A 25,978-nucleotide genomic window follows, 5' to 3' on the forward strand; every position below is an offset into this window, starting at 1 on the left:
GAGCAAAGGTAAAGGATATTGGAATTTGACCGTGATCTTATTAAGAAGGCGATAATCAATACAGGGTCTTAAGGAGCGATCCTTCTTGGCAACAAAAAAGAAACCCGCTCCCAATGGTGACGAAGACGGACGAATATGCCCCTTCTCTAAAGACTCCTTAACATAGCTCCGCATGGCGGCATGCTCTGGTACAGACAGATTGAAAAGTCGGCCCTTAGGGAATTTACAACCAGGAATCAAGTCAATAGCACAATCACAGTCCCTATGTGGAGGAAGGGAACTGGACTTGGGCTCATCGAATACATCCTGGAAATCCGACAAAAATTCAGGAACATCAGAAGAGGGGGAAGAGGAAATAGACATCAGAGGAACGTCACTATGTACCCCTTGACAACCCCAACTAGTCACAGACATTGATTTCCAATCCAGCACTGGATTGTGTACTTGTAACTATGGAAAACCCAGTACAACATCATCATGTAAATTATGCAACACCAGAAAACGGCAATCTTCCTGATGTGCAGGAGTCATGCACATAGTCAGCTGAGTCCAATACTGAGGTTTATTATTGGCCAATGGTGTAGCATCAATACCTCTCAAGGGTATGGGACGCCTAGCGAATTCTAAGTCCATAAAGTTCAGAGCAGCGCCTGAATCCACAAATGCCATGACAGAAAAAGATGACAATGAGCAAATCAGGGTCACAGACAGGAGAAATTTAGGGTGCACAGCACTAATGGTAACAGATCTGGCGACCCTCTTAATACGCTTAGGGCAATCAGAAATAGCATGAGTAGAATCACCACAGTAAAAACACAGCCCATTCTGACGTCTGTATCCCCTCTGTTCTGCTCTAGTCAAAATCCTATCACATTGCATGGATTCAGGACTCTGCTCAGAGGACACTGCCATATGGTGCACCACCCTGCGTTCACGCAGGCGACGATCAATCTGAATGGCTAAAGACATAAATTCGCTCAAACCAATAGGCGTGGGAAACCCCACCATATCATCTTTAAGGGCTTCAGAAAGACCCTTCCTGAAAATGGCTGCCAGAGCATCCTCATTCCATCCAGTGAGCACAGACCATTTTCTACATTTCTGGCAGTATAGCTCAGGGCCAACAGTGTTTTCTCAGCATGCTCTACAGAGTTAGGTTCGTCATACAATATTCCGAGCGATTGAAAAAATGCATCTACATTAAGCAATGCCGGATTCCCTGACTCAAGAGAGAATGCCCAGTCCTGAGGATCACCACGTAGCAGAGAAATAGCAATCTTTACCAGAGGAACGGGGTTTCAGAGCAAAAAACAATTTGCAATTATTTTTAAAGTTCAGAAACTTAGATCTATCCCCGTAAAACAAATCCGGAGTAGGAATTCTAGGCTCTAAGGCCGGAGTCTGAACAACAAAATCTTGGATATTCTGTACTCTTGCAGCAAGCTGATCCACACGAGAAAATAACCCTTGAAACATCCATGCCTGCATCCAAATCCAGAATCACCCAGAAATCAAGAGGAAAAAAAAAGACAAAACAAACCCAAGAAAAAAAATGACTCAAAACTCCTTTTCTTTTCCTTCTTTTGAGAGGCATTCAGTTCAATTTTGGCCAGTTGTACTGTTATGGTCTGGTGATTATGGAGCGACATGAGACTAGCTCTGAGCAGGTGGTATCTATACTGACCGCAGACCCTAAGCTCAACACACAACTAGAAGCAGCCGTGGATTGCTCCTAACGCTCCCTAGGCAACTCGTCACAGCCTAAGAGCTAGCTACCCCTAAAGATAGAAGCAGGAAAACTATCTTGCCTCAGAGAAAATCCCTAAAGGAAAGACAGCCCCCCACATGTAATGACTGTGAGAGGAGAAGAAAATGACATACGTAGTATGAAACAAGATTGAGCACAGGAGGCCACTTCTAGCTAAAAAGGAAAGTACAGAAAAGAGCTCTGTGCGGTCAGTAGAAAAAACTAGAAAAAGTCCACCGCAGAGAAATGCAAAAATCTCCACACCTACTAAAGGTGTGGAGGGCAAACTCTGCTGCCCAGAGCTTCCAGTTTAGCTAAATAGATCCATACTGATAAACTGGACAAATGAGCAAAAAACAAGACAGTACAAAACAACAAGTCCACAATAAGTGAACTGCAAAGGACATGGAAAGACTTAGCTTTGCAGAACTTGGTCAGAGTGTCAGGACAATCCAAAGAGCAATGACTCCAGGCAGAGACAATTGACAACTGGCATTGAATGAGGGCTAAGGCCAGACTAATATAGCTGAGCCCAAAAGACAATCAAAGGAAACAGCTAAGAAGCTAAATCCAAGAAGCAGTCATACCACTAAAGACCACAGGAGGAGCCCAAGAGCAGAACTCACAAAAATACTACTTACAACCAACAACGGAATTCACAACAGCGGATAAACAATTGCAGCCAGGACACGTATATAAAGGAAAATCTAATGTAGGGCTTTAATCCTGATGAAGAAGGGCGCATCCCTTCGAAATGCTTTGGTTACCCCTTTTTGTTCCTAACGCTGCTCCATAGCTCTGTGACGTCACACATGAGCACACACGAGCAGGTGCTGGTGGCCATTTTTCAGCTGTATCCAGGGATGCCACCGGCCGGGGCTCCTCTGGTATGGCGCAGCTGTTTATGTTCGACGCTATGATACCTCCGCTCCCCAAGCTAAAAGCTACATAGCCAAAAGCAATGGTTGGCAGATCCACCATCTAGTCGTAGACACACCATTACTAGGGTAAGTGCCGTGCCATTCATGATTATGCTCATGGGGCCATAGGATTCTTCCAGCTAGGGTGCTGTGTTAGCTATGTAAGGGTTTATATTGTTATACTTTGCAGCCACATTATACCCCTACTTGTTTGTGTATGTATCTGGCATCTTGTGGAATAGCTTTTATTTGCCAATCACCTTATGTTTGGCATCTCTGGCCTTACCCTCAAGCTCGGCATCAGATTTTCAGACTAAGAACCAAAATTGTTGAACAATATCAACAATCTCAAGGTTATAAATTCACCTCCTGAGATATTGATGCTCCTTTGTCCACTGTGCATAATATAATCAAGATGTATACAACCCATGGCACTGTATCTAATCTCACTGTATGTAGATGGCAGATAAACTGCTAATAGGTTGCAATGCAGGATAGTTTGGATGGCGGATAAGCAGCCATTATCAAGTTCCAGAAAAATTAAATCTGTCCTGCAGGCGGTGGATGCACCAGTGTCAGCAGGAAGTATCCGTCGACATCTGAATAAAATGAAACACTGTGACAAGAGACCCAGGAGGACCCCACTGCAGACACAGAGACATAAAAAAGGTATACTGCAGTTTGCCAAAATGTATGCGAGTAAGCCAAAATCCTTCTGGGAAAGCGTCTTGTGGACAGATGAGACCAAGATAGAGCTTTTTATTAAAGTACATCATTCTACTGTTTACTGAAAACTGAATACACCCACGAGTACTAAGGGAACTAAGCAATGTAATAGATAAACCATTATTTCTTATTTTTAGGGACTCTATAGCGACAGGATCTGTTCCGCAGGACTGGCGCATAGCAAATGTGGTGCCAATATTCAAAAAGGGCTCTAAAAGTGAACCTGGAAATTATAGGCCAGTAAGTCTAACCTCTATTGTTGGTAAAATATTTGAAGGGTTTCTGAGGGATGTTATTCTGGATTATCTCAATGAGAATAACTGTTTAACTCCATATCAGCATGGGTTTATGAGAAATCGCTCCTGTCAAACCAATCTAATCAGTTTTTATGAAGAGGTAAGCTATAGGCTGGACCACGGTGAGTCATTGGACGTGGTATATCTCGATTTTTCCAAAGCGTTTGATACCGTGCCGCACAAGAGGTTGGTACACAAAATGAGAATGCTTGGTCTGGGGGAAAATGTGTGTAAATGGGTTAGTAACTGGCTTAGTGATAGAAAGCAGAGGGTGGTTATAAATGGTATAGTCTCTAACTGGGTCGCTGTGACCAGTGGGGTACCGCAGGGGTCAGTATTGGGACCTGTTCTCTTCAACATATTCATTAATGATCTGGTAGAAGGTTTACACAGTAAAATATCGATATTTGCAGATGATACAAAACTATGTAAAGCAGTTAATACAAGAGAAGATAGTATTCTGCTACAGATGGATCTGGATAAGTTGGAAACTTGGGCTGAAAGGTGGCAGATGAGGTTTAACAATGATAAATGTAAGGTTATACACATGGGAAGAAGGAATCAATATCACCATTACACACTGAATGGGAAACCACTGGGTAAATCTGACAGGGAGAAGGACTTGGGGATCCTAGTTAATGATAAACTTACCTGGAGCAGCCAGTGCCAGGCAGCAGCTGCCAAGGCAAACAGGATCATGGGGTGCATTAAAAGAGGTCTGGATACACATGATGAGAGCATTATACTGCCTCTGTACAAATCCCTAGTTAGATCGCACATGGAGTACTGTGTCCAGTTTTGGGCACCGGTGCTCAGGAAGGATATAATGGAACTAGAGAGAGTACAAAGGAGGGCAACAAAATTAATAAAGGGGATGGGAGAACTACAATACCCAGATAGATTAGCGAAATTAGGATTATTTAGTCTAGAAAAAAGACGACTGAGGGGCGATCTAATAACCATGTATAAGTATATAAGGGGACAATACAAATATCTCGCTGAGGATCTGTTTATACCAAGGAAGGTGACGGGCACAAGGGGGCATTCTTTGCGTCTGGAGGAGAGAAGGTTTTTCCACCAACATAGAAGAGGATTCTTTACTGTTAGGGCAGTGAGAATCTGGAATTGCTTGCCTGAGGAGGTGGTGATGGCGAACTCAGTCGAGGGGTTCAAGAGAGGCCTGGATGTCTTCCTGGAGCAGAACAATATTGTATCATACAATTATTAGGTTCTGTAGAAGGACGTAGATCTGGGGATTTATTATGATGGAATATAGGCTGAACTGGATGGACAAATGTCTTTTTTCAGCCTTACTAACTATGTTACTATGTTACTATGTTACTATGAATAAGGCTTACAAAGAAAAGAACACAGTACCTACGTTCAAATATGGTGAAGGTTCAAAGATATTTTGGGGTTGTTTTGCTGCCTTTGGCACTGGTTGCTTTCACGGTGTGCTAGCCATCATAAAATCTGAAAATTATCAAAGGATTTTGAGTCGCAATGTATTGCCCAGTGTCAGAAAGCTGAGTTTGACTCGTAGGTTGTGAGTCTTCCAACAGGACAAAGACCCCAAACATACATTTAGGAAGTACCCAGAAATGGATGGAAACAAGTATGTAATTTTTGGAACAATTTCAAGGGTACCAACACTTTTGGCCATGACAGTATGGGGCTGTTGATTTTGGGTCAGAAGACCCACTGGCAGTCTAGATATCATGAACTGCATAAATCACACACCCTCAATCAATGTTCTATAAAACAAATATTCTAGCTCTGTCACTTTGCCTGAAGACCACATCTAGCTTCAGAGGATACTAGGTTGCTATTTACAAATCGATTATGCAAATTGCCTCTTCAGCGAGAAAAAGTAGTTGAACACTAAGGCCACCTATTAGAATTAGCAATCCTAAAAGTTAATATCGACCCTTTAACGAGTGTTGCCTCGTGACTTAGGACAAATCTCAAATCAGATATCTTGCTTCGCTCTTAGGAAGGGCAACAACCTGAAACATGTGTCTGCAAATAGATATTCTGGTTTGGCTTATATCCTAAGTCATATGGCAAGGCTCATTAAAGGGTTGACATTAACTTTTAGGATTGCTGCTTCCAATAGGTGGCTCAAAAGTTCAAGTCCTCTTCAACTCTGAAGTGGCATCTTACATTGTCTATTAGTGACAGTAACTTTATGACTGGTTGGTGTCCATCTCTTAGCTCTTACTCTCTTTGTCTTGCCTGTTCTAGCTTGTCTGCTCTTCTTGTGATTGCTTTTGGAATGCTTCCTGACTACTCTACTCCTGTATCAGCAATATTATGGCCACCAATTTGTGTCCATTCTGAGGACCAAAACTTATCAATCTTCTTGCAGCCAAGTCTATACCTCACTGCATGGGTTAGAGATGAAGACCAGCAGATTTTTCATACTCCTCACCACCGTGCAGCCAATGCCAAAAGGTTAATGGTTTAGAGAAAACACATCTCCGATATACAGTGGGGCAAAAAAGTATTTAGTCAGTCAGCAATAGTGCAAGTTCCACCACTTAAAAAGATGAGAGGCGTCTGTAATTTACATCATAGGTAGACCTCAACTATCGGAGACAAACTGAGAAAAAAAAATCCAGAAAATCACATTGTCTGTTTTTTTAACATTTTATTTGCATATTATGGTGGAAAATAAGTATTTGGTCAGAAACAAAATTTCATCTTAATACTTTGTAATATATCCTTTGTTGGCAATGACAGAGGTCAAACGTTTTCTGTAAGTCTTCACAAGGTTGCCACACACTGTTGTTGGTATGTTGGCCCATTCCTCCATGCAGATCTCCTCTAGAGCAGTGATGTTTTTGGCTTTTCGCTTGGCAACACAGACTTTCAACTCCCTCCAAAGGTTTTCTATAGGGTTGAGATCTGGAGACTGGCTAGGCCACTCCAGGACCTTGAAATGCTTCTTACGAAGCCACTCCTTCGTTGCCCTGGCGGTGTGCTTTGGATCATTGTCATGTTGAAAGACCCATCCACGTTTCATCTTCAATGCCCTTGCTGATGGAAGGAGGTTTGCACTCAAAATCTCACGATACATGGCCCCATTCATTCTTTCATGTACCCGGATCAGTCGTCCTGGCCCCTTTGCAGAGAAACAGCCCCAAAGCATGATGTTTCCACCACCATGCTTTACAGTAGGTATGGTGTTTGATGGATGCAACTCAGTATTCTTTTTCCTCCAAACACGACAAGTTGTGTTTCTACCAAACAGTTCCAGTTTGGTTTCATCAGACCATAGGACATTCTCCCAAAACTCCTCTGGATCATCCAAATGCTCTCTAGCAAACTTCAGACGGGCCCGGACATGTACTGGCTTAAGCAGTGGGACACGTCTGGCACTGCAGGATCTGAGTCCATGGTGGCGTAGTGTGTTACTTATGGTAGGCCTTGTTACATTGGTCCCAGCTCTCTGCAGTTCATTCACTAGGTCCCCCCACGTGGTTCTGGGATTTTTGCTCACCGTTCTTGTGATCATTCTGACCCCACGGGGTGGGATTTTGCGTGGAGCCCCAGATCGATGGAGATTATCAGTGGTCTTGTATGTCTTCCATTTTCTAATTATTGCTCCCACTGTTGATTTCTTCACTCCAAGCTGGTTGGCTATTGCAGATTCAATCTTCCCAGCCTGGTGCAGGGCTACAATTTTGTTTCTGGTGTCCTTTGACAGCTCTTTGGTCTTCACCATAGTGGAGTTTGGAGTCAGACTGTTTGAGGGTGTGCACAGGTGTCTTTTTATACTGATAACAAGTTTAAACAGGTGCCATTACTACAGGTAATGAGTGGAGGAAAGAGGAGACTCTTAAAGAAGAAGTTACAGGTCTGTGAGAGCCAGAAATCTTGATTGTTTGTTTCTGACCAAATACTTATTTTCCACCATAATATGCAAAAAAAATGATAAAAAAACAGACAATGTGATTTCCTGGATTTTTTTTTCTCAGTTTGTCTCCCATAGTTGAGGTCTACCTATGATGTAAATTACAGACACCTCTCATCTTTTTAAGTGGTGGAACTTGCACTATTGCTGACTGACTAAATACTTTTTTGCCCCACTGTATCCCCATAACATTCCTTTCTGTTCAGAATAATGGATTTTACTTTATTATAATATTCATTTGGTGACATGACATAGATGTAGCTATTTGCAAACTGGAGACCACAGAAAACAAAGCCCTTGATAGGTCTAACAAAGTTTCCTTTCTAAAGACACTTTAGAACATTTCCACACATATATAGAAACCATTATATCTCAGTAGTTATAGTTATACAAATATTTAGAATTGAGAGTCCTCAGTGGTTGATACCTTTTAATGGCTAACTGAAAAGATGGTAACAAATTGCAAGCTTTCGAGAATACTCAGGTCTCTTCATCAGGCAAAGACATAGTTATGTAATTATTTCATTCTCTTACCTTCTCAAGCTTAGAGAGAGCTAAAGAATAACAGTCCTTTGCCCTAAACTGCATAAATCTCATATTTGCTGGATGTGTTAGCTCTGTGATGATGCTGAGACTTGAAAATAACCTAAGCAAAAGAAAAACATTTACATTTTTAAAAACATATTAAATAGCTACTATTTCTCAGACGTAAAGTGAAGGCATATACAAGGAGTTCTTTTAGCTCCCTATATGAAAATTATCTCGCTTTCCTGCCTTGGAAATGTTTAATGCCACCATTTTTTTTAAAAAAACAACGCTTCATACGACTCTTCGAAATTGCAGTTTGACAGACAACAAGCCAATAGTCTAGATTGATTTATCCAATGACTACTATTGTGGCCTATCTAGTAGGGTTTGTAATCTACTTTATGAATCACAATAATGAAAAGCAACACATCATGTGAATACTACATTTTTGCCTCTTCCTTCATGACTGTTAAAGGATTGCTCCATCTTCTGTTCCCTTTTCTTCTTGACTTCATGATAGCTGAGTAGGTGGGCCTTCTGTTTGAGTGACAGTTCAGTGAAGAAGCATTGTCACATGATTGGCCAGAACTTATATCGTTGTGATATAAGGTAGCCTTGCCTCAGCACCATCAGAAGCATTGTGATCATGACAAACGGCAATGGTAAACCTGGTTCCCCTGATCCTTCTTGCAGCTGCTCTGTGAGCACTTATATTAAGCAACTTGTGAGTTACTGAGCATGCCGAGAGCCATTCTATAACTATCTATGTGGCTGGAGAGTGGTAAAAGAGCAAAGTAGGAAAAACTTGGCTACATCTCTCAGATTCACAGCAGTGGCTGGTCCTCTTGACATCAATCCTTGAGCAATAGTTACATTAAAAAGGCCAGATATCTGCAGAACCAGAAGCAATTTAGAAAGGTGCTTGTTTTTTTATAATTGTTAAGGGAATCTGTCAGCAGGTTTTTGCTATGTAATCTGAAGACAGCAGAAGATAGAAGCTGAAACACAGAGTTTAGGGATGTGTCACTTGTCAAAGTTCGTGCTGTGGTTTTCTAACTGTGAAGGATTTGTCACTATGAGATTAACATCCCTAGACTACATCAGCCTATAAACGCCCCTTCCCCCTGTGATAAGGATCTCACTGTCTATAGATATTGTACTTAGATAGTTGTGGTGTGGTTGGGGTTAGCTTTCTCAGCTCTGCTTCATTAGCTAAAAGCTATGGTTGTGTCAGAACCACTGCACCCAGTAAGCTAAGTGATACATTGATGGATAAAGCTTCTTTTTGCCTATGTTACATTGATCTCAGTTGAGGTAGCAAAAAATTCCCTTTAACAAGAACCATTTAAAGGACTCTCTTGCATTTATTTGTATTGCTCATTTGCTTCCTAAATGCAAGAAAAGCAACTTTATAAATAATGTTCATTGCTGCTGCACAGACTGTTCAGCTCCCTCAAAACTGGATGGTACTGCTGCTCCTTACATAGCTGGAAACATTGGCTGGGTTATATTACTGCTGCACTCCCCTTTGCAGTGTTACCAAGAGCGAGAGAGTTGGGGAGGGGGTTGTACGCTGTAGATCAAAGTTTGTAAACAGAGAGTAAAGAATCCCTGTATTTGGGGAAGGCAAATCACACAAGTTGTACTTAGGTCTTTAATGAATACTACTGGTGTCAGTCAGTTTTAGATGGAGGTCTTATGGAGCTTCTATATAGAAAACCAGGGTCACATCTCCATTAGTGAATGTCTATCATGCACGTGTGGCAGTAATGCACTGTCGATTAATACTTCACTTCCTCAGTCATGTTTTTACTAAAACTCAGATGTGCAAACAGCTTTTCAGGTCTCAATTTGAAGTGCTGTCAGATTTGCAGGGTCATACTTGTCATGCAGCTGCAGTGCAGTACAGTGCAACCTTCACCAGGGGGAGTTTTATAGGGACGCGAGAATGCACACACTGAGCAGCTGAACAGATGCCACCTAGTGGCAAGAGAGTAGTAAGAAAAGCCGAGTCAGGGCATAAGATAACACGTCAGTACATAAAGGATTTAAACAGAAAGGATAGTCAGGACATAGCAAGAGATCAGTAAACCATGGCAAGCAAAATACGGTACAATAGGGACAAATCAAGACAGAGTCAATAGCCAAGCCAGGAGGTCAGAATCAGAGAATCAAGCAGAACAGACAAATGCAGGGAAAGGGCAGACAGAGGTGGATAACAGACACAGGACAAGTCAGGGTTCACAGCAGGACAAACCAAGGGTTTCCAGAGTCAGGTTCACAAGGCGAAGACAGAACTATAACTGACACTGCCAGTAAGGTTCATGGGAGCTAAATAGCAAACCTGAACCCAGAATGAGGCAGAGCAAAGTTAACCCTTGACATGATCCGTCTAAAAAAGGGCAGACACTAATAAACCCTGGAACGGATCATGACATACTACTCACAGACTTCCTTTTAGGTCAAGTTTTGTGATAAAGACATTAAAAATAGACTATTCACGGACAGCATCCGAGAGTTACAGGGCAAAAGACAACTATTTACCAGGAGGAGCATAAAGAGCTGTAAAATATTGGCTAAAAACAAAATTTTAGCGAGGACCTTTCACCAATTTTTCATTTCGAACTGGACACACAACTTAGAAGAGGCTATAATGCTATTTTTTTTTTTCGTCAATCCATTATGGAGATGTTATTCATCAAAGTATTTGACACCTAATGAGTTAACTTTTATTTAGTCCAAGTGAGTAGCATCAGAGTTTTTTTTATTGCAGACTAGTTCGTCTTCTCCCTGTATAACATTATACTAGTCAATGTTATGACTTCAGTGAGAATGTCACAAATCTCTATTTAAATGTCTTTAAAACATGTTGCCTGTTTCCCAAAGTTTTGTGCCCTGAATTTACAGTTCCAATAAATATATAAAGCTGCAATAAATCTCTTTTGCAATTAAACACTGACTTTTGCTTATTCTATTTCACATCTGCTGACAATCCCTTCTGGGATATATTTGCTTTCTGCTCAAATATAAGGGACTCTGTGAAAGCCTTGATTTTTGTAAATCAATTAAGATTTCACAAAATATTTGATATCATGACTGTTGCCCATTTTTCTCAGGATTATCCCTTTGAGGCTAATGTACCCTTTGAGGCTAATGTACCTTAAGTCTAACACTTCTTGCTTCTAGGAAATCCAAATTTTCATACATCGGATATTACTAGTGAATGACTCCATGACCAAGCTCAATTAATTCTTGCACAATCTGAAGCTTCATAAACTGTTTGAGATTATGTCCCCTACCGGTCCCTGTGTAATAGTACTAAAAATTGACGACTGTATTACTGGTCACTTCAAATTCCTTAGAGCAAGAAAAATCTTCTAGGTAAGGCTAGACATTTCTGACTTAACAAATTGTGTTTGTTTTTAATGTCTGTGTTTCTATAGTTTATTGCTTTTTTCTGTATAATTGTAGAGATTCAGGTTCTTTTAAGATTATTTTTTAGGAAACCACATCACAACCTATCAACTTTATATGTTCATTTACATAACACACATTTAAAAACAAATTAAAAATATTCAGACATGAATAAGGCATTAAATAGTTTGTCCCGTGAAAACAAGTTATCACCTATCTACAGGACAAGTTGCAGCAATGTTTTTGTTGCGTGACTTTCCAAAGACTTGTTGTCATGCTGCACATATGGTCTTGGAACTCTAGTCTTAGTCATTTTAATTGTCATGTGTTAGACATACAGGTCCTTCTCAAAAAATTAGCATATAGTGTTAAATTTCATTATTTACCATAATGTAATGATTACAATTAAACTTTCATATATTATAGATTCATTATCCACCAACTGAAATTTGTCAGGTCTTTTATTGTTTTAATACTGATGATTTTGGCATACAACTCCTGATAACCCAAAAAACCTGTCTCAATAAATTAGCATATTTCACCCATCCAATCAAATAAAAGTGTTTTTTAATAACAAACAAAAAAACCATCAAATAATAATGTTCAGTTATGCACTCAATACTTGGTCGGGAATCCTTTGGCAGAAATGACTGCTTCAATGCGGCGTGGCATGGAGGCAATCAGCCTGTGACACTGCTGAGATGTTATGGAGGCCCAGGATGCTTCAATAGTGGCCTTAAGCTCATCCAGAGTGTTGGGTCTTGCGTCTCTCAACTTTCTCTTCACAATATCCCACAGATTCTCTATGGGGTTCAGGTCAGGAGAGTTGGCAGGCCAATTGAGCACAGCAATACCATGGTCAGTAAACCATTTACCAGTGGTTTTGGCACTGTGAGCAGGTGCCAGGTCGTGCTGAAAAATGAAATCTTCATCTCCATAAAGCATTTCAGCCGATGGAAGCATGAAGTGCTCCAAAATCTCCTGATAGCTAGCTGCATTGACCCTGCCCTTGATGAAACACAGTGGACCAACACCAGCAGCTGACATGGCACCCCACACCATCACTGACTGTGGGTACTTGACACTGGACTTCAGGCATTTTGGCATTTCCTTCTCCCCAGTCTTCCTCCAGACTCTGGCACCTTGATTTCCGAATGACATGCAAAATTTGCTTTCATCAGAAAAAAGTACTTGGGACCACTTAGCAACAGTCCAGTGCTGCTTCTCTGTAGCTCAAAAGTGGCTTTACCTGGGGAATGCGGCACCTGTAGCCCATTTCCTGCACACGCCTGTGCACGGTGGCTCTGGATGTTTCCACACCAGATTCAGTCCACTGCTTCCTCAGGTTCCCCAAGGTCTGGAATCGGTCCTTCTCCACAATCTTCCTCAGGGTCCGGTCTCCTCTTCTCGTTGTACAGCGTTTTCTGCCACATTGTTTCCTTCCAACAGACTTACCATTGAGGTGCCTTGATACAGCACTCTGGGAACAGCCTATTTGTTGAGAAATTTCTTTCTGGGTCTTACCCTCTTGCTTGAGGGTGTCAATGATGGCCTTTTTGACATCTGTCAGGTCGCTAGTCTTACCCATGATGGGGGTTTTGAGTAATGAACCAGGCAGGGAGTTTATAAAAGCCTCTGGTATCTTTTGCATGTGTTTAGAGTTAATTAGTTGATTCAGAAGATTAGGGTAATAGGTCGTTTAGAGAACCTTTTCTTGATATGCTAATTTATTGAGACAGGTTTTTTGGGTTATCAGGAGTTGTATGCCAAAATCATCAGTATTAAAACAATAAAAGACCTGACAAATTTCAGTTGGTGGATAATGAATCTATAATATATGAAAGTTTAATTGTAATCATTACATTATGGTAAATAATGAAATTTAACACTATATGCTAATTTTTTGAGAAGGACCTGTATAAGGCTGGGTGCACACGGTCAGTAATTGGCAGCTCTTTGGATGCAGCACATGTCCGCTCTGTCCAAAGCACTGTCGGTTTTGAACGCAGTTGATTCCACATGTGTTCATTGAACAGTGCAGAATAATCATGTCCAATACATTGTATAGGTGAAATCTATCTTTCTGTGGTCTGGAAAGAGGCGCCGCATGTCTGTCTCCACGGGTGATCCGCGTGCGTCGGTGCATGCATAGTAGACATGAGAATTGTTGACATCCCATCTACTATGCTGTATCATCTGGACGCTGCAGATTTATGCAGCGTACAACCTGCAGCTTTTACTGACTGTTGCAATGTACCCTTATTTAGATGTTTCATTTCAATCTTTAACTATGAATTAAACTTTTGTCGCTAATGGATATGGATTTTTTATGTTACTGTCATCTTATTCAAGTCTTTTCTGTGTGCACTTGGAATGTTTAGCGACCTCCTCATGAACAGTAGTGTGTCAGTGGTTGTTCGCTAGTATTTTCCACCTGTATTACCTCCGCCTTATATCACTGGATCCTGTCTGCATCCTGCATTATATTAGTATTGCTAAGTACTCCCTTTTTTCCGAGATGCTTTTTCTAGTAACACATATCACTGGACATCCTCAGAATAAATTGGATGCCTCAGTACAGCATACAATTTTTACAGATGCACTACAATTCTGTAGCATAGGAAACTGTAAATAGTCCTTTAAGTAAGCCGCTAAGTAAAAATACAGATTGCATACGGACAGCACATGGATGACAAATATTGGTCCAACTTTTCTGGTTGCAACTTTTTTAGACCTCTGAGTGACCCCAGCCTTACACTTTTGTCCTGTATATTTTAATCCACTTTACATTGCCTATGACAATATATAAAAATAATAATAATGATAATAATAATAATAGTAATAATAATATTAATAATAATAATAATATATACCATATTTTTGCATTATTGGACGCACTTTTTTCCCCCCAAATTTGGGGGGAAAATGGGGATGCAATCTTGTAATGCAGATATACCTTACCGACCATGGTGGAGTAGGGTCCCACGGTCACTGCTGGAGGAGGCAAGAGTGGAGCGTTGCTGCAGAATGCAGGCTGGGATGAGGAGGTATTCAGATGTGTGCTGCTGCGGTTGTTCAGTGGTGCGGGGGCTCTGCTGACATTTTGTGAAAGCCCAGAGCCCCCGCACTTACATGGTTTCCTATTCGGTGAACTCCAGGAAAATGGCTGCCGGGATGGAGATCTTGGCACCAAGATCTCGGTAGATTTTTTTTTCCCTTGAAAAAGACGCCAGTATGGACTTGAAACTAGTTGTGAATGAAAAGCTTTTGCCTCATCATCCTTTCAGAAGACTTGATTCACTCCAGCAGCGCATCCCACCCACGTCTTTATCCAACTGGATCCAATATCTCCTGGAGGATTTATCCACCTGGCACAGAGTAGAAGCTATTTTTCTTCATGTCTTCATAAGTGAGTATAACAAGCAATCTCCTACTCTCCCTCCATAGGGTATCACTCTATTGTGCGCTTTTTTTCTCACTTCTAGATTCACACATCAAACCCAAAATAATATCCTGCTCGTCAACACTCCATAGCAAGCGCAAAGAGCTGGACAAAGTGTCAGAATTGGCTGTGGTCTACTATTTTTAGGCTGAAAAGAGCAAAAAATCTTTGGCCTCTTCCCAGCCTGAGAATACCAGCACCCAGCAGTCTGCTTTAGCTTGGCAGGTTATCACAAAAGGAGGATCAAACTCCTTTTTTTTTAAATTATTTACTTTTTTTTCCTGTTTTTGATAACCAAGATACAGCTGACAACGGAGAGCTGCAGCCCACAGGTGTAAGTGTTACCTTGTTAGGCGCTGGGATTCTCCTACTGCATGAGGTGGATCCCAAGCCTTGTCTCCCTCTGTGGTCTCCTTTTCTTCTTCAACCGCAGTGGAGCCTGCTCAGCAGAGATGTCAGGCTCAGCGTTTTGCTCAGACTCATGCTGTTCATCTAGTTACTGCTGGCTCTCCAGTTACAGCTATAGTAAATAGCAATAGGCGGCAGCAAACAGACGTTCTTTTGGTCTAAGTCTAGAAATCACTTCACTGGGCATGCTCGTGAGGTGATCCCTCATTAGTGGTCGGCCATCAGCTTCTCAGGTCCTGTGCTGGCTTCAGATTGGCCCCTGAGCAAGGTCCTGTCTGATTGGCACAATCTATAATAGGATCTTTGACAAGCCCGTTGATGCACTAAGATCATTTATGTTACATGCATGTGTGGAACATTACGGTAGCGCGGACTTGTTTGCGTGTGCTCAGAGCAGACGTATAGCCTTTAGAATTACGGCTTCTCCAGAGAGTAGTTCGTGTGTGTGCTCAGGGCGAGCATATAGCCTTTAGAATTCCGGAACCTCTGGAGAGGAGTTCGTGTGAGTGCACATGCTGTGACCATGTCCACTACCTGTTCTCTTGCCCCTGTGAGGGTAGCACTTACCTGTGAAGTAACGAGTATTTCACATAGCGCCATTTCCACTAGTGTGGCATCTAGCTGTGCCATACTTTTTCTATCTCTCTGTGAGTTTAACAGAGCTGGATAATTACTTTCTATTCACAAGGGGTGACATTTAACCCTGTGTGCTTTCTAGATCGCTTACCACACACTTCCGCCATTGTTCACTAGCTGCGGTTTTACATCTCCACACGGTGGACCCCGGGTTGCGATCGCACTTTATCCTTATCTATATTTAGTGCAATCCGCCAATCTAAACAGTATCTAAGCGCCAGAGTCTGACTAGCAAAGGTGGACGAGCAGCGTTTGCAGCTGTACATTCAGCAGCTGGAGAGCAGGTTGTGCTCTCTTGAGTGCGCGACCTCAGCTGCGGATGTTACCATGGTAGCGGCTCATGCAGCCTCTGAAACTGCATCTCGTGTGTCCGCAGCCACCTCTGTTCTGTCACGCACGCGCCCAGACTGGTAGGCACGGGCATGTGGGGGTGTGGCCCCACTGGACCACAGACCAAACTTCCCTGGAAGGAGCATAACTAAGTAGCTTCCTAGGTGTTCGCTGGAGCCTCTGATGGTGAGGTTAGACTTGTGCAATAGGAAGCTACCAGGTGCCACTCCAGGGTGATGTCTGGCTGTGGCTGCTGATCCCACTAAGGAACAGAACATAGACAGAAAAGCGGGCATGGCTGGCACTCTGGCTGACAGGCGGGCACGGCTGGACACAGGCAGGCAGACGGGTACAACAGAGACACTGGCGGGCAGGCGGACACAGTTGGCTCTCTGGTAGGCAGGCAGGTACGGCTGGAACATGGGAAGAACCGGTAGGGACCGGTCTGCAGGCAGGTATGTGAAACAGGTAGGAACCTGTTCAGACAGGAGGACTAAGTAACAAGAAGAGAAAGACCGCAAGAGCGGATGCAGAGCGAAAGCACAAGAGCTAGAACCAAGAACAGAAACACAGGAGGCGGAGTCAAGAGCAGGAGGCGGAGCCAGTGCAGAAATGCAGGGGGCAGAGCCAAGTGCAGAAACGCAGGAGGCGGGGCCAAGAGCTGGAGGCAGAGCCAAGTGCAGAGATGCAGGAGGCGGAGCCAAGAGCTGGAGGCGGAGCCAAGTGCAGAAATGCAGGAGGCAGAGCCAAGAGCGGAGCCAGGTAGAACCGCAAAGAGCGGAGCCAGGTAGAACCGCAAAGAGCGGAGCCAAGTAGAACCGCAAAGAGCGGAGCCAGGTAGAACCGCAAAGAGCGGAGCCGGGTAGAACCGCAAAGAGCGGAGCCGCAGAGCGAAGCTACAGAGTGCAGAGCAAAGCCACAGAGTGCAGAGCAAAGTTACTGAGAGCAGAGCTAGAGCTAAGCCACAGAGTGCAGAGCTGAGTGCAGAGCAAGACACAGCGTGCAGAGCTGAGAGCAAAGCCACAGAGTGCAGAGCAACGAGCAAAGCAAGGTCGCAGAGAACGCAGCCGAAAGCGGAGCAAAGCAAGACACAGAGAATGCACAGCAGAAAAGGCAAACCAAGACAGAGATATAATCAGACACTGGAATAGGACTAGACTAAGACAGAGTCAGGAACGAGACAAGACACAGAGACATGGACACAAGCCAGGGTACGATGCCCCTCTGGGTGGAAGACATAGGCCAGGGTACGAAGCCCCGCTGGGTGGGGTACAAAGCCCCGCTGGGTGGCTACACAAAAACATAGGCCAGGGTACTAAGCCCCACTTGGTGGCTACACAGGACACAGACCAGGGTACAACGCCCCCTGGGTGGCAGACAAGAGAGGGTAACCAAGACAGGGCCTGGCACCTCAGCAGCTAAGAACTGACTGAGGGAGTAAGTTGCACAGGCCCCCACCAATGGGTGGGGATGTCTTAAATATAGGAAGCCTCATGGCGATTGGCCAGGGACACCTTAGCAAGGTGCACACAGTCTCTATAAGAAACAGGAGTTGCTGGTGCCGCCCCCCTATGCACACAGACAGAGCATGCACAGAGCAGACAGCAGACATGAGGCACACAGCATGGAGCTAGCAGCAGAGAGAAGTCACCAAAAGGCCCAGAGAAGTAAGTTTGTGAGTGTGTAAGTTTGTAAGTGAGTTTGAGTGTAATGCAGGCGGGGGATGGGAGGCCATGCAGTGATGTCAGCAGGGTTGTTACATGTTCCTTCCCTCTCTCATCTCCCTCAGCCTGATAAGTTCACGGGTGACAGTAAAACCTGTAGAGGATTTGTGAACCAATGTGCTATACATTTGGATCTACTGGCATCACATTTCCAATCCAAACTGGTTAAGGTCGGATTCGCGATCTCCCTGTTATTGGACAGAGTGCTGGAGTGGGCAACACTGCTGTGGGAGCACAATGATCCGGTGGTGCAGAGTGTCTCATGTTTCTTGAGCACACTGAAGCAGGTCTTTTTAGGGCCTCATGTCACTCACGATACCGCGCCCCAACTTCTAGCTTTAACCCAGGGCTCCTTCATGCTCAGTCATTACGCCATCCGCTTCTCGATTCTAACCTCCGAGTTGGAGTGGCCAGATAAAGTTCTTATCCCTGTTTTCTGGAAGGGACTGGATGATCATGTAACGGATGCTCTGGCCATTAGGGAAATTCATGCCACACTGGAGGTGTTTATTTCTGTTTCCACTCGCATCAACCTTCATCATTCTGAGCGAGGTTTGGAGCGAGCCCAGTGTCAGCATAGGTTTTGTCTGACTCTTAACTTCAACAGGCCTCTAGAATCCCAAGTCCAGGTTCTGGAGCTGTGGGATGCCATGGAGATTTCTCAAGCGGTATCTAAGTTTCATCCTGCTCAAGCAACTCTGATCTGCCATATCTGTAGGCAGTCTGGTAATTTTGCCAACAAGTGTCACTAGCGGCAGGGAAGCGACTGTGTCTATTTGCCATAGGAGGAAGCTCACTAGACATGGCAGCGTTTTTTTAAACGATCTCTTGCCCTGCAGAGGCTTGTGTGGATTCCGGGGCAGAGGGTAATTTTATGTCCTCTTCCTTCGCCCTACTGCACCCAATACCCCTGGTCATGCTCTCCAGTCCCATTACAGTAAAAGTGGTTAATGATTCTACCTTACCCACTCACATCACCCATCAAACCATTACCCTTTCCCTCAAGGTTTCTCCAGAACATCGGGAATTAATCTTCTTTCTTGTCATCCACGAGGGTATTGATGAAGTGTTGCTGGGTATTCCCTGGTAGCGCCAACATTCACCTCATATCGATTGGGCCACAGGGTGTATACAAGGATGGAATAGGGCATACCAGGGACAGTATCTAAAGGCCCAAGTTTTGGACGGGTCTTCCGAGGTTCCCGCAGATCTAACCTCGCTGCCCAAGCATTACGCCCAGGCAGTATGTGGATGTTTTTTTTCTAAAAAGGCCATGGAGACACTTCCTCCCCATCATCCCTATGATTGCCCAATAGACCTCATCCCAGGACAGAGCCACCTCATGGGCGTGTTTACCCTTGTCGCTCCCGGAGACTGAGACAATGTCGGAGTACATTAGGGAGAATCTGGTGTGGGGTTTTATTAGGAAATTGGTGTCTCCTGCAGGAGCTGGGTTCTTCTATGTTCAAAAGAGGAACAGGGAGTTTTGTCCTTGCATAGATTATGGAGGCCTGAACGCCATCACCATCAAGAATATGTATCCTCTGCCACTCATCTCCGAGCTGTTTGACAGACTGCGGGATGTGAGGATATTTACTAAGTTAGATCTGTGAGGTGCCCATAATCTAATACACATTTGTGAGGGTGATGAATGGAAGACGGTGTTTAACACCCAGGACAGTCATTACAGATACTTGGTAATGCCATTTGACCTCTGTAATGCCCTGGACGTCTTCCAGGACTTCGGGAGATGTTATCCACTTTGGTAGTTGTCTATTTGGATGACATCCTTATTTTCTCTTTCCCGATCTGAATGCTCATCATAGAGATGTTGCCAGAGTCTTTGAACTCCTGTGTGCCAACTCTCTCTACGCCAAACTTGAGAAGTTTGTCTTTGAGCAGGAGTCCCTACCATTCCTTGGCTACATCATCTCAGCCAAGGGTTTGGCTATGGATCCTGCTAAGGTGAAATTGGTGTTGAACTGCAGGAGCCACATTCCCTTAAAGCGGTGCAGCGCTTTATGGGATTTATTAACTACTACTGCCAGTTCATTCCCCACTTCTCTACTCTGGCGGCTCCCCTGGAAGTTCTCACCAAGAAGGGAGCTAACCCTATGCTAAGATCTAAGGAGGTCTCTGAGGCCTTCCTCTAATGTTAGGTTTCTGTTACTCTTTCTTATGTTAACGGGTCGGTTTTGACCCGTGTCTTAAATCACCCCTAGGATACCCTAAAAACTGTTATTTATGATCCAATTTGTTTCTTACCTCTTAGTTACCTTGTTACGGTTTCTCATCCATGGAAGGATTGATTTTAATATTTTTGTTGTGGCCCCCTGGGCCTTTCATTTGAGAGCATACCCTTGATTTTCAATATAAAAATATTGTCAAATGAACCTCAAGAGAATAATATAAACTTAAAAAAGTTTGTTATATTACCTGACTATTACTGAAGGGTTTTAGAACACATTTCTTAAATGTAAAAAAAATATACATATATATATTTTATATTATTAACTCTAGTAACATCTATGGTGTTACGGGTCAATTTTGACCCATATCTAACTACTTTATGAAAAAGGCAAAAAACAGATTTTTTTTTATAGAACTTTAATACAAATAAAAGATGAAAATATATTAACATTAATAGCAATAATAATAAAAAGTAGCTTTTCTAGGTCAAACAAACAAACAATCAATCAAGCAAATCAAATCAACAGAAATCAAGTACTAGTTTTTAGATGCATTAGTATTTAGGTGCATGTGTGGCAAAAAGTGACACTTTTTGTGTGTTCTTTGCAGAGGTATTTTTTGCAGGTGAAGCACGATGTGTTTGTCCTTCTGTCCTTATTGCTAGGGCAGACCTGACACCTCTTTCTTTTAGAATCAGGTGGTATCACTGGGGTTGTGGCTGTTGTGGTCGATGTTGAAGCAGGCCTGGTTGAGGAGGATGCTGGTGATTATGCTCTTTGTGTTGCTGTGGGTGTGGACGAAGCACTTGTTGAGCTCTGGAGTTGTCGGACCAAGGCTCCAGCGGCTGGGTCTCGGGGCACTCGTTCCCTTTGGTCAATGTGCGCCTTGACAAGGGATCTTCCTAGTTCCTCAAGAAACATCCTCCGCTTGTTTTTTAACTTTGAATTCCATCCTTGGTGAATGTGGGTCCACAACACAAATTAATTGCATGCTGACACATCAAGGATGTTGTAAAATACAACCTTTGGCCATCTCCTAGTCATTCGCTGGCAAGTGTAGGTGGCAGTCAGCTTGTCCAGGTTGTCCACTCCTCCTTTGTTTTTGTTATAGTCCAGGATGATTCTGAGCTTTTTGTCACTTCCAGATGACACAGCTGAAGTGTGGACATCAGTACCACATTCCGTCGTTTTTTGGGGCAGTATGAAACAGCAGTGGTGGTGTCTGTAAAAACAAACTTTGAGGAAAGTAGAGCCCTGTCCTTTATCTGCAACAATTCAGCGGTCAGCTCAGGTTTGTTTTTTTTTCACTGTGCCCACCATGGTGATTTTCCTCCTGAGAAGTTCTTGTCCAAGGTCATAGCTGGTAAAAAAATTGTCACAAGTAATGTTGTGACCTAACAGTCCAGTAGTCATATCGAGGACTACACGTTTTCCTTGTTTTTGTCAGGGATGCCGCTTGCAAACTTGCCTGTGTAAATCTGTAGATTCCATGCATAGCTAGTTTTTGCATCACAGGCTGCCCAGATTTTTATGCCGTATTTGTCTGGCTTACTTGGCATGTATTGCTGGAAGGAGCATTTTCTGCGGAAAGGGAGAAAACTTTCGTCTACTGTCACCTCTGGCCCTGGGTTGAACATCAGTGGAAGGAGCTGCACCCATTTCTCCCAAACATCCCTGATGGGAGCAAGTTTGTCAGATTTTGTTCTGGTGTCTCTTGTCAAATGTAAGGACTCTTGATATCATTTGAAACTTTTGAAGTGACATTGTTGCCCGGAAAATATTCCTGCCTGTCGATGCGTCCCAGAGACTATCAGTGGCCTCATTGCAGGATTTGTACACTCCAGCAAGAAGAACACCAATGTAGGCATCCACGACATCATCATGAAGGTCATTCCACATGTTGCCGTGGACTTTTTTTCCTTCAAGGTTTGTCATAGCAATAATGACTTATTTTATTGACAATGGCATAAACAGATCAAAACATGTCTTGATGTCACTTACTCTTGTCACAGCAAACCTTGTGATCCCAGGGGTGATTTTTATGACATTTGCAGCATCTGCCCTGCCATGTACATCTGGAGGTACTGAGCTCCAACTGATCTTGCCACTTTTGGATTTGAATCTTTCAGCGGGAGCAGCTTCAGCACCAGTGACCTCCTCATCAGACTGATCAGAACTGTCTGTGTCTTCCGGTTGATACTCCACATCATCTTCCTCCTCAGAAACCTGTTCATCTGTATCAGTTTGCTGCTGTGTGTCCCCTGATTCATTATCATCTAAGATATAATCCAGAATTTGGCTTACATCAAATCTTCTCCTTATTGTTGCATGTGTAAACTGGAGATGTATACTCTGCAAGGTACCAACTCTAAGCTGATTTGGCCATACATGCCTGGACATGTCCCTAATTCAAGTTGTTGGAAGTAGAGCTGGCTGTGGGCTGTTGGTTTATATTTTGTTTATGAGTTCAGTTTTGGGACTTACTATTGTTGTTTTTACTCTTATATTAGACGTGGGTCGAAATTGACCCCAACAACACAAATGTTATAATTTTAATAAGAGCATTTTACAATTTAGTAAAATAGTTTTATTTTTTTGTATTTTGTTCCTGAAAAAGTCAAAAAGTCTTGATGCAATAAACAAATGTATGTAGAATTTGTATGCATTTAAATCCTAAAATGGGTCGGTCACGACCCTAACACTAGAGGAAGGTTAAAATGTTATTTTGCTAGGGCTCCTGTGTTACACGCGGTCAGATGTGGATAAGCCCTTTATTCTGGAGGTGGATGCCTCTTCCGTTGGTGCGGGAGCTGTGTTATACCAGAAGGATGCTATTGGTTGGAAACAGCCCTGCTTCTTCTTCTCTAAGTCTTTGTCACTGGCAGAGAAGAATTATTCCATCGGGGACAGGGAGCTTCTGACCATTAAGTTGGCCTTCTCTGAATGGAGATATTTCCTGGAGGGAGCTCGGCAACCCTTCGAGGTGTTCACGGACCATAGGAATCTGCTCTATCTGCAGATGGCCCAATGGCTAAATTCTCACCAGGCCAGGTGGTCTCTATTTTCTTCTCCCGATTCAAGTTTACCATACACTTTCTCCCAGGGGAGAAGAATTTACAGGCTGACGCCTTGTCCCGTTCCGTCGTCTCTTCCGAAGAAGGGGAAGAACCAAGGTTATTCATTCCCTTGGAGAGTCTGCGAATGGTGGCTCCAGTTTTGCTAGAGTCAGTGCCTCCGGGCAAAACTCTTGTACCACTGAACCTGCGGCCGAATGTCCTCTCTTGAGCTTACACACCTAAGTTGGGTGGGCACTTCAGGACCAAAAGGACAACTGAGCTTCTGGTGAGGCCATATTGGTGGCCACTGATGGCACATGACAATAGGGACTACATTCAGGTCTTGTGCCAAGAACCGTTTTTTGTCGGCAGAGGCCCGCAAACTTGTTACATCCCCTGCCGGTGGCAGATAGGCCCTGGGAAATGGTCAGGATGGACTTCATTGTGGGCTTGCCCAAGTACAGTAACAATACTGTCATCTGGGTAGCTACCAATCATTTCTCCAAGATGGTACATCTTGTTCCTATTCCGTGTGTACTGTTGGCATGGGCTTTGGCCATGATTTTCGTGAAGCATGTTTTCTGTCTTCAAGGGATACCTGATAAAATAGTCAGTGACCAGGGTCCCCTGTTAGCTTCTCAGTTCTGGAGAAAGCTCTGTCCACTGCTCAATATTGAGCTTAATCTCTCCTCGGAATATCATCCCGAGACGAATGGATTGGTGGAGAGGGCCAATCAGACTCTGGTCACATATTTGCGGCACTTTGTCTCTGCCAGGCATGATGACTGGGCATCTGTGTTACCATGGGCAGAGTTTGCCCTTAATAATGCCGTCGCCGATTCTGCAGGGCAGACACCATTCCTCCTTAATTACGGTAAGCATCCGCGTGTTCCCATGCCCGTTTTGTTTTCCGACTCTAGGGTGGTAGACTGGGCTGTGGAGGCTCATGACATCTGGGACCACACACAGGATGCCATTCAGGCCTCTAAGGAGAGAATGAGGGTCTCTGCTGATGTGAATCGCCGCCTTGCTATGGTCTTCGAACCTGACGACTTGGTGTGGCTTTCAGCTCATAATATCAAGTTGCGCGTGGAGTCCACTAAGTTTACTCCCCGCTAAATAGGTCCTTTCAAGGTCCTTGAGCAGGTGAATCCTGTAGTATATCGCCTGTCCCTTCCACCTGAATATTACTCACATCTTTCACGTCTCCCTCTTGAAACCCGTTCACATGTCCCGGTTTCCTGAGTCTTCTTCTGGGACTTTGGGTACATCTTTGGATGAATTTGAGGTGAACACAATTGTTGGTTCCAAGGTGGTACATCACAAAAAATAGTTTTTAGTTGACTGGAAGGGTAATGGGCTGGAGGATAAGACCTGGGAGCCGGTTGAGCACTTTCATGCCCCCCAAGCTTATTGTGGCCTTTGAGCATAGTGAGGCTCGCCAGAGGGGCGCTAGGGGGGTAATGTTAGGTTCTGGGACTCTCCTACTGCACAAGGTGGATCCCAAACCTTGTCTCCCTTTGCGGTCTCCCATTCTTCTTCAACTGCAGTGGAGCCTGCTCAGCAGAGGTGTCGGTCTCAGCGTCTTGCGCAGACTCGTGCTGTTCATCTAGTTACTGCTGGCTCTCCAGTTACCGTTATAGTAACTAGCAATAGGCGGCAGTGAACAGAAGTTCCTGGGTCCAGAAATCACTCCACTGAGCATGCGTGTGCTAAGGGCAGGCATATAGCCTTTAGAATTCTGGCTTCTCCAGAGAGGATTTCGTGTGTGAGCTCAGGGCAGGCGTATAGCCTTTAGAAATCCGGCACCTCCAGAGATGAGTTTGTGTGAGTGCATATGCTGTGACCATGTTCACTACCTGTTCCCTTGCCCCTGTGAGGGTAGTGCTCATGTGTGAAGTAACAGGACATTTCACATAGCGCAATTTCCACTAGCGTGGCATCTAGCTGCACGATACTGTTTCTACCCCTCTGTGAATCTAACAGAGTTGGGTAATTACTTTCTATTCACACAGGGTGACATTTAACCCCGTGTGCTTTCTAGATCGCTTACCGCACTCCTCTGCCATTGTTCACTAGCTGTGATTTTACATCTCTGCATGGTGGTTGCAATCACATTTCATCTTTATTTAAATTTAGTGCGATCCGCCGACCCTAACAGTATCTTAGCGCCAGAGTCTGGCTATCAATGGCGGACGAGCAGCATTTACAGCGGTACATTCAGCAGCTGGAGAGAAGGTTGTCCACTCTTGAATGTGCGACCTCAGCTGTGGATGTTACCACAGTAGCAGCTCATACAGCCTCTGAAGATGCATCTGGTGTGTCCGCTGCCACCTCTGTTCCATCCCTCTCTCATCTCCCTCGGCCTGATAAGTTCACGGGTGATAGTAAAACCTCTACATCTCCGCATGGTGGACCCAGGGTTGTGATCACACTTCATCTTTATTTATATTTAGTGTGATCTGCCAACTCTAACATACCTGCACTTGTTATCAAGAATAGAAGAGACCCCTCGTCTTTTTTTTTCATTTATTTTTTCTACATAATGTGCCAGCCAATTACATCCATGCCAATAATTGACATGGCAATGATGGGGCCAGAGGTGCCCACACAGGAAACACTTGTTGATTGGCTGGGCTGCAGTCT

The 25,978-nt window shown here is 43.8% G+C and overlaps 1 protein-coding gene across 1 annotated transcript in view; it reads right to left on the reverse strand.

The window, feature by feature from the left end:
- The window catches only part of KCNT2 (potassium sodium-activated channel subfamily T member 2), a 1,033,274-nt gene that overhangs the window by 179,443 nt on the left and 827,853 nt on the right, over nt 1-25,978 (reverse strand). The window contains exon 22 of the mRNA XM_069737282.1: nt 8,140-8,251. Coding sequence (XP_069593383.1) covers nt 8,140-8,251 — 112 coding nt within the window. The remainder of the gene's footprint in view (nt 1-8,139; nt 8,252-25,978) is intronic.

Source organism: Ranitomeya imitator, chromosome 8 (genome assembly GCF_032444005.1).
Source record: "Ranitomeya imitator isolate aRanImi1 chromosome 8, aRanImi1.pri, whole genome shotgun sequence".
Lineage (NCBI taxonomy): Eukaryota > Metazoa > Chordata > Amphibia > Anura > Dendrobatidae > Ranitomeya > Ranitomeya imitator.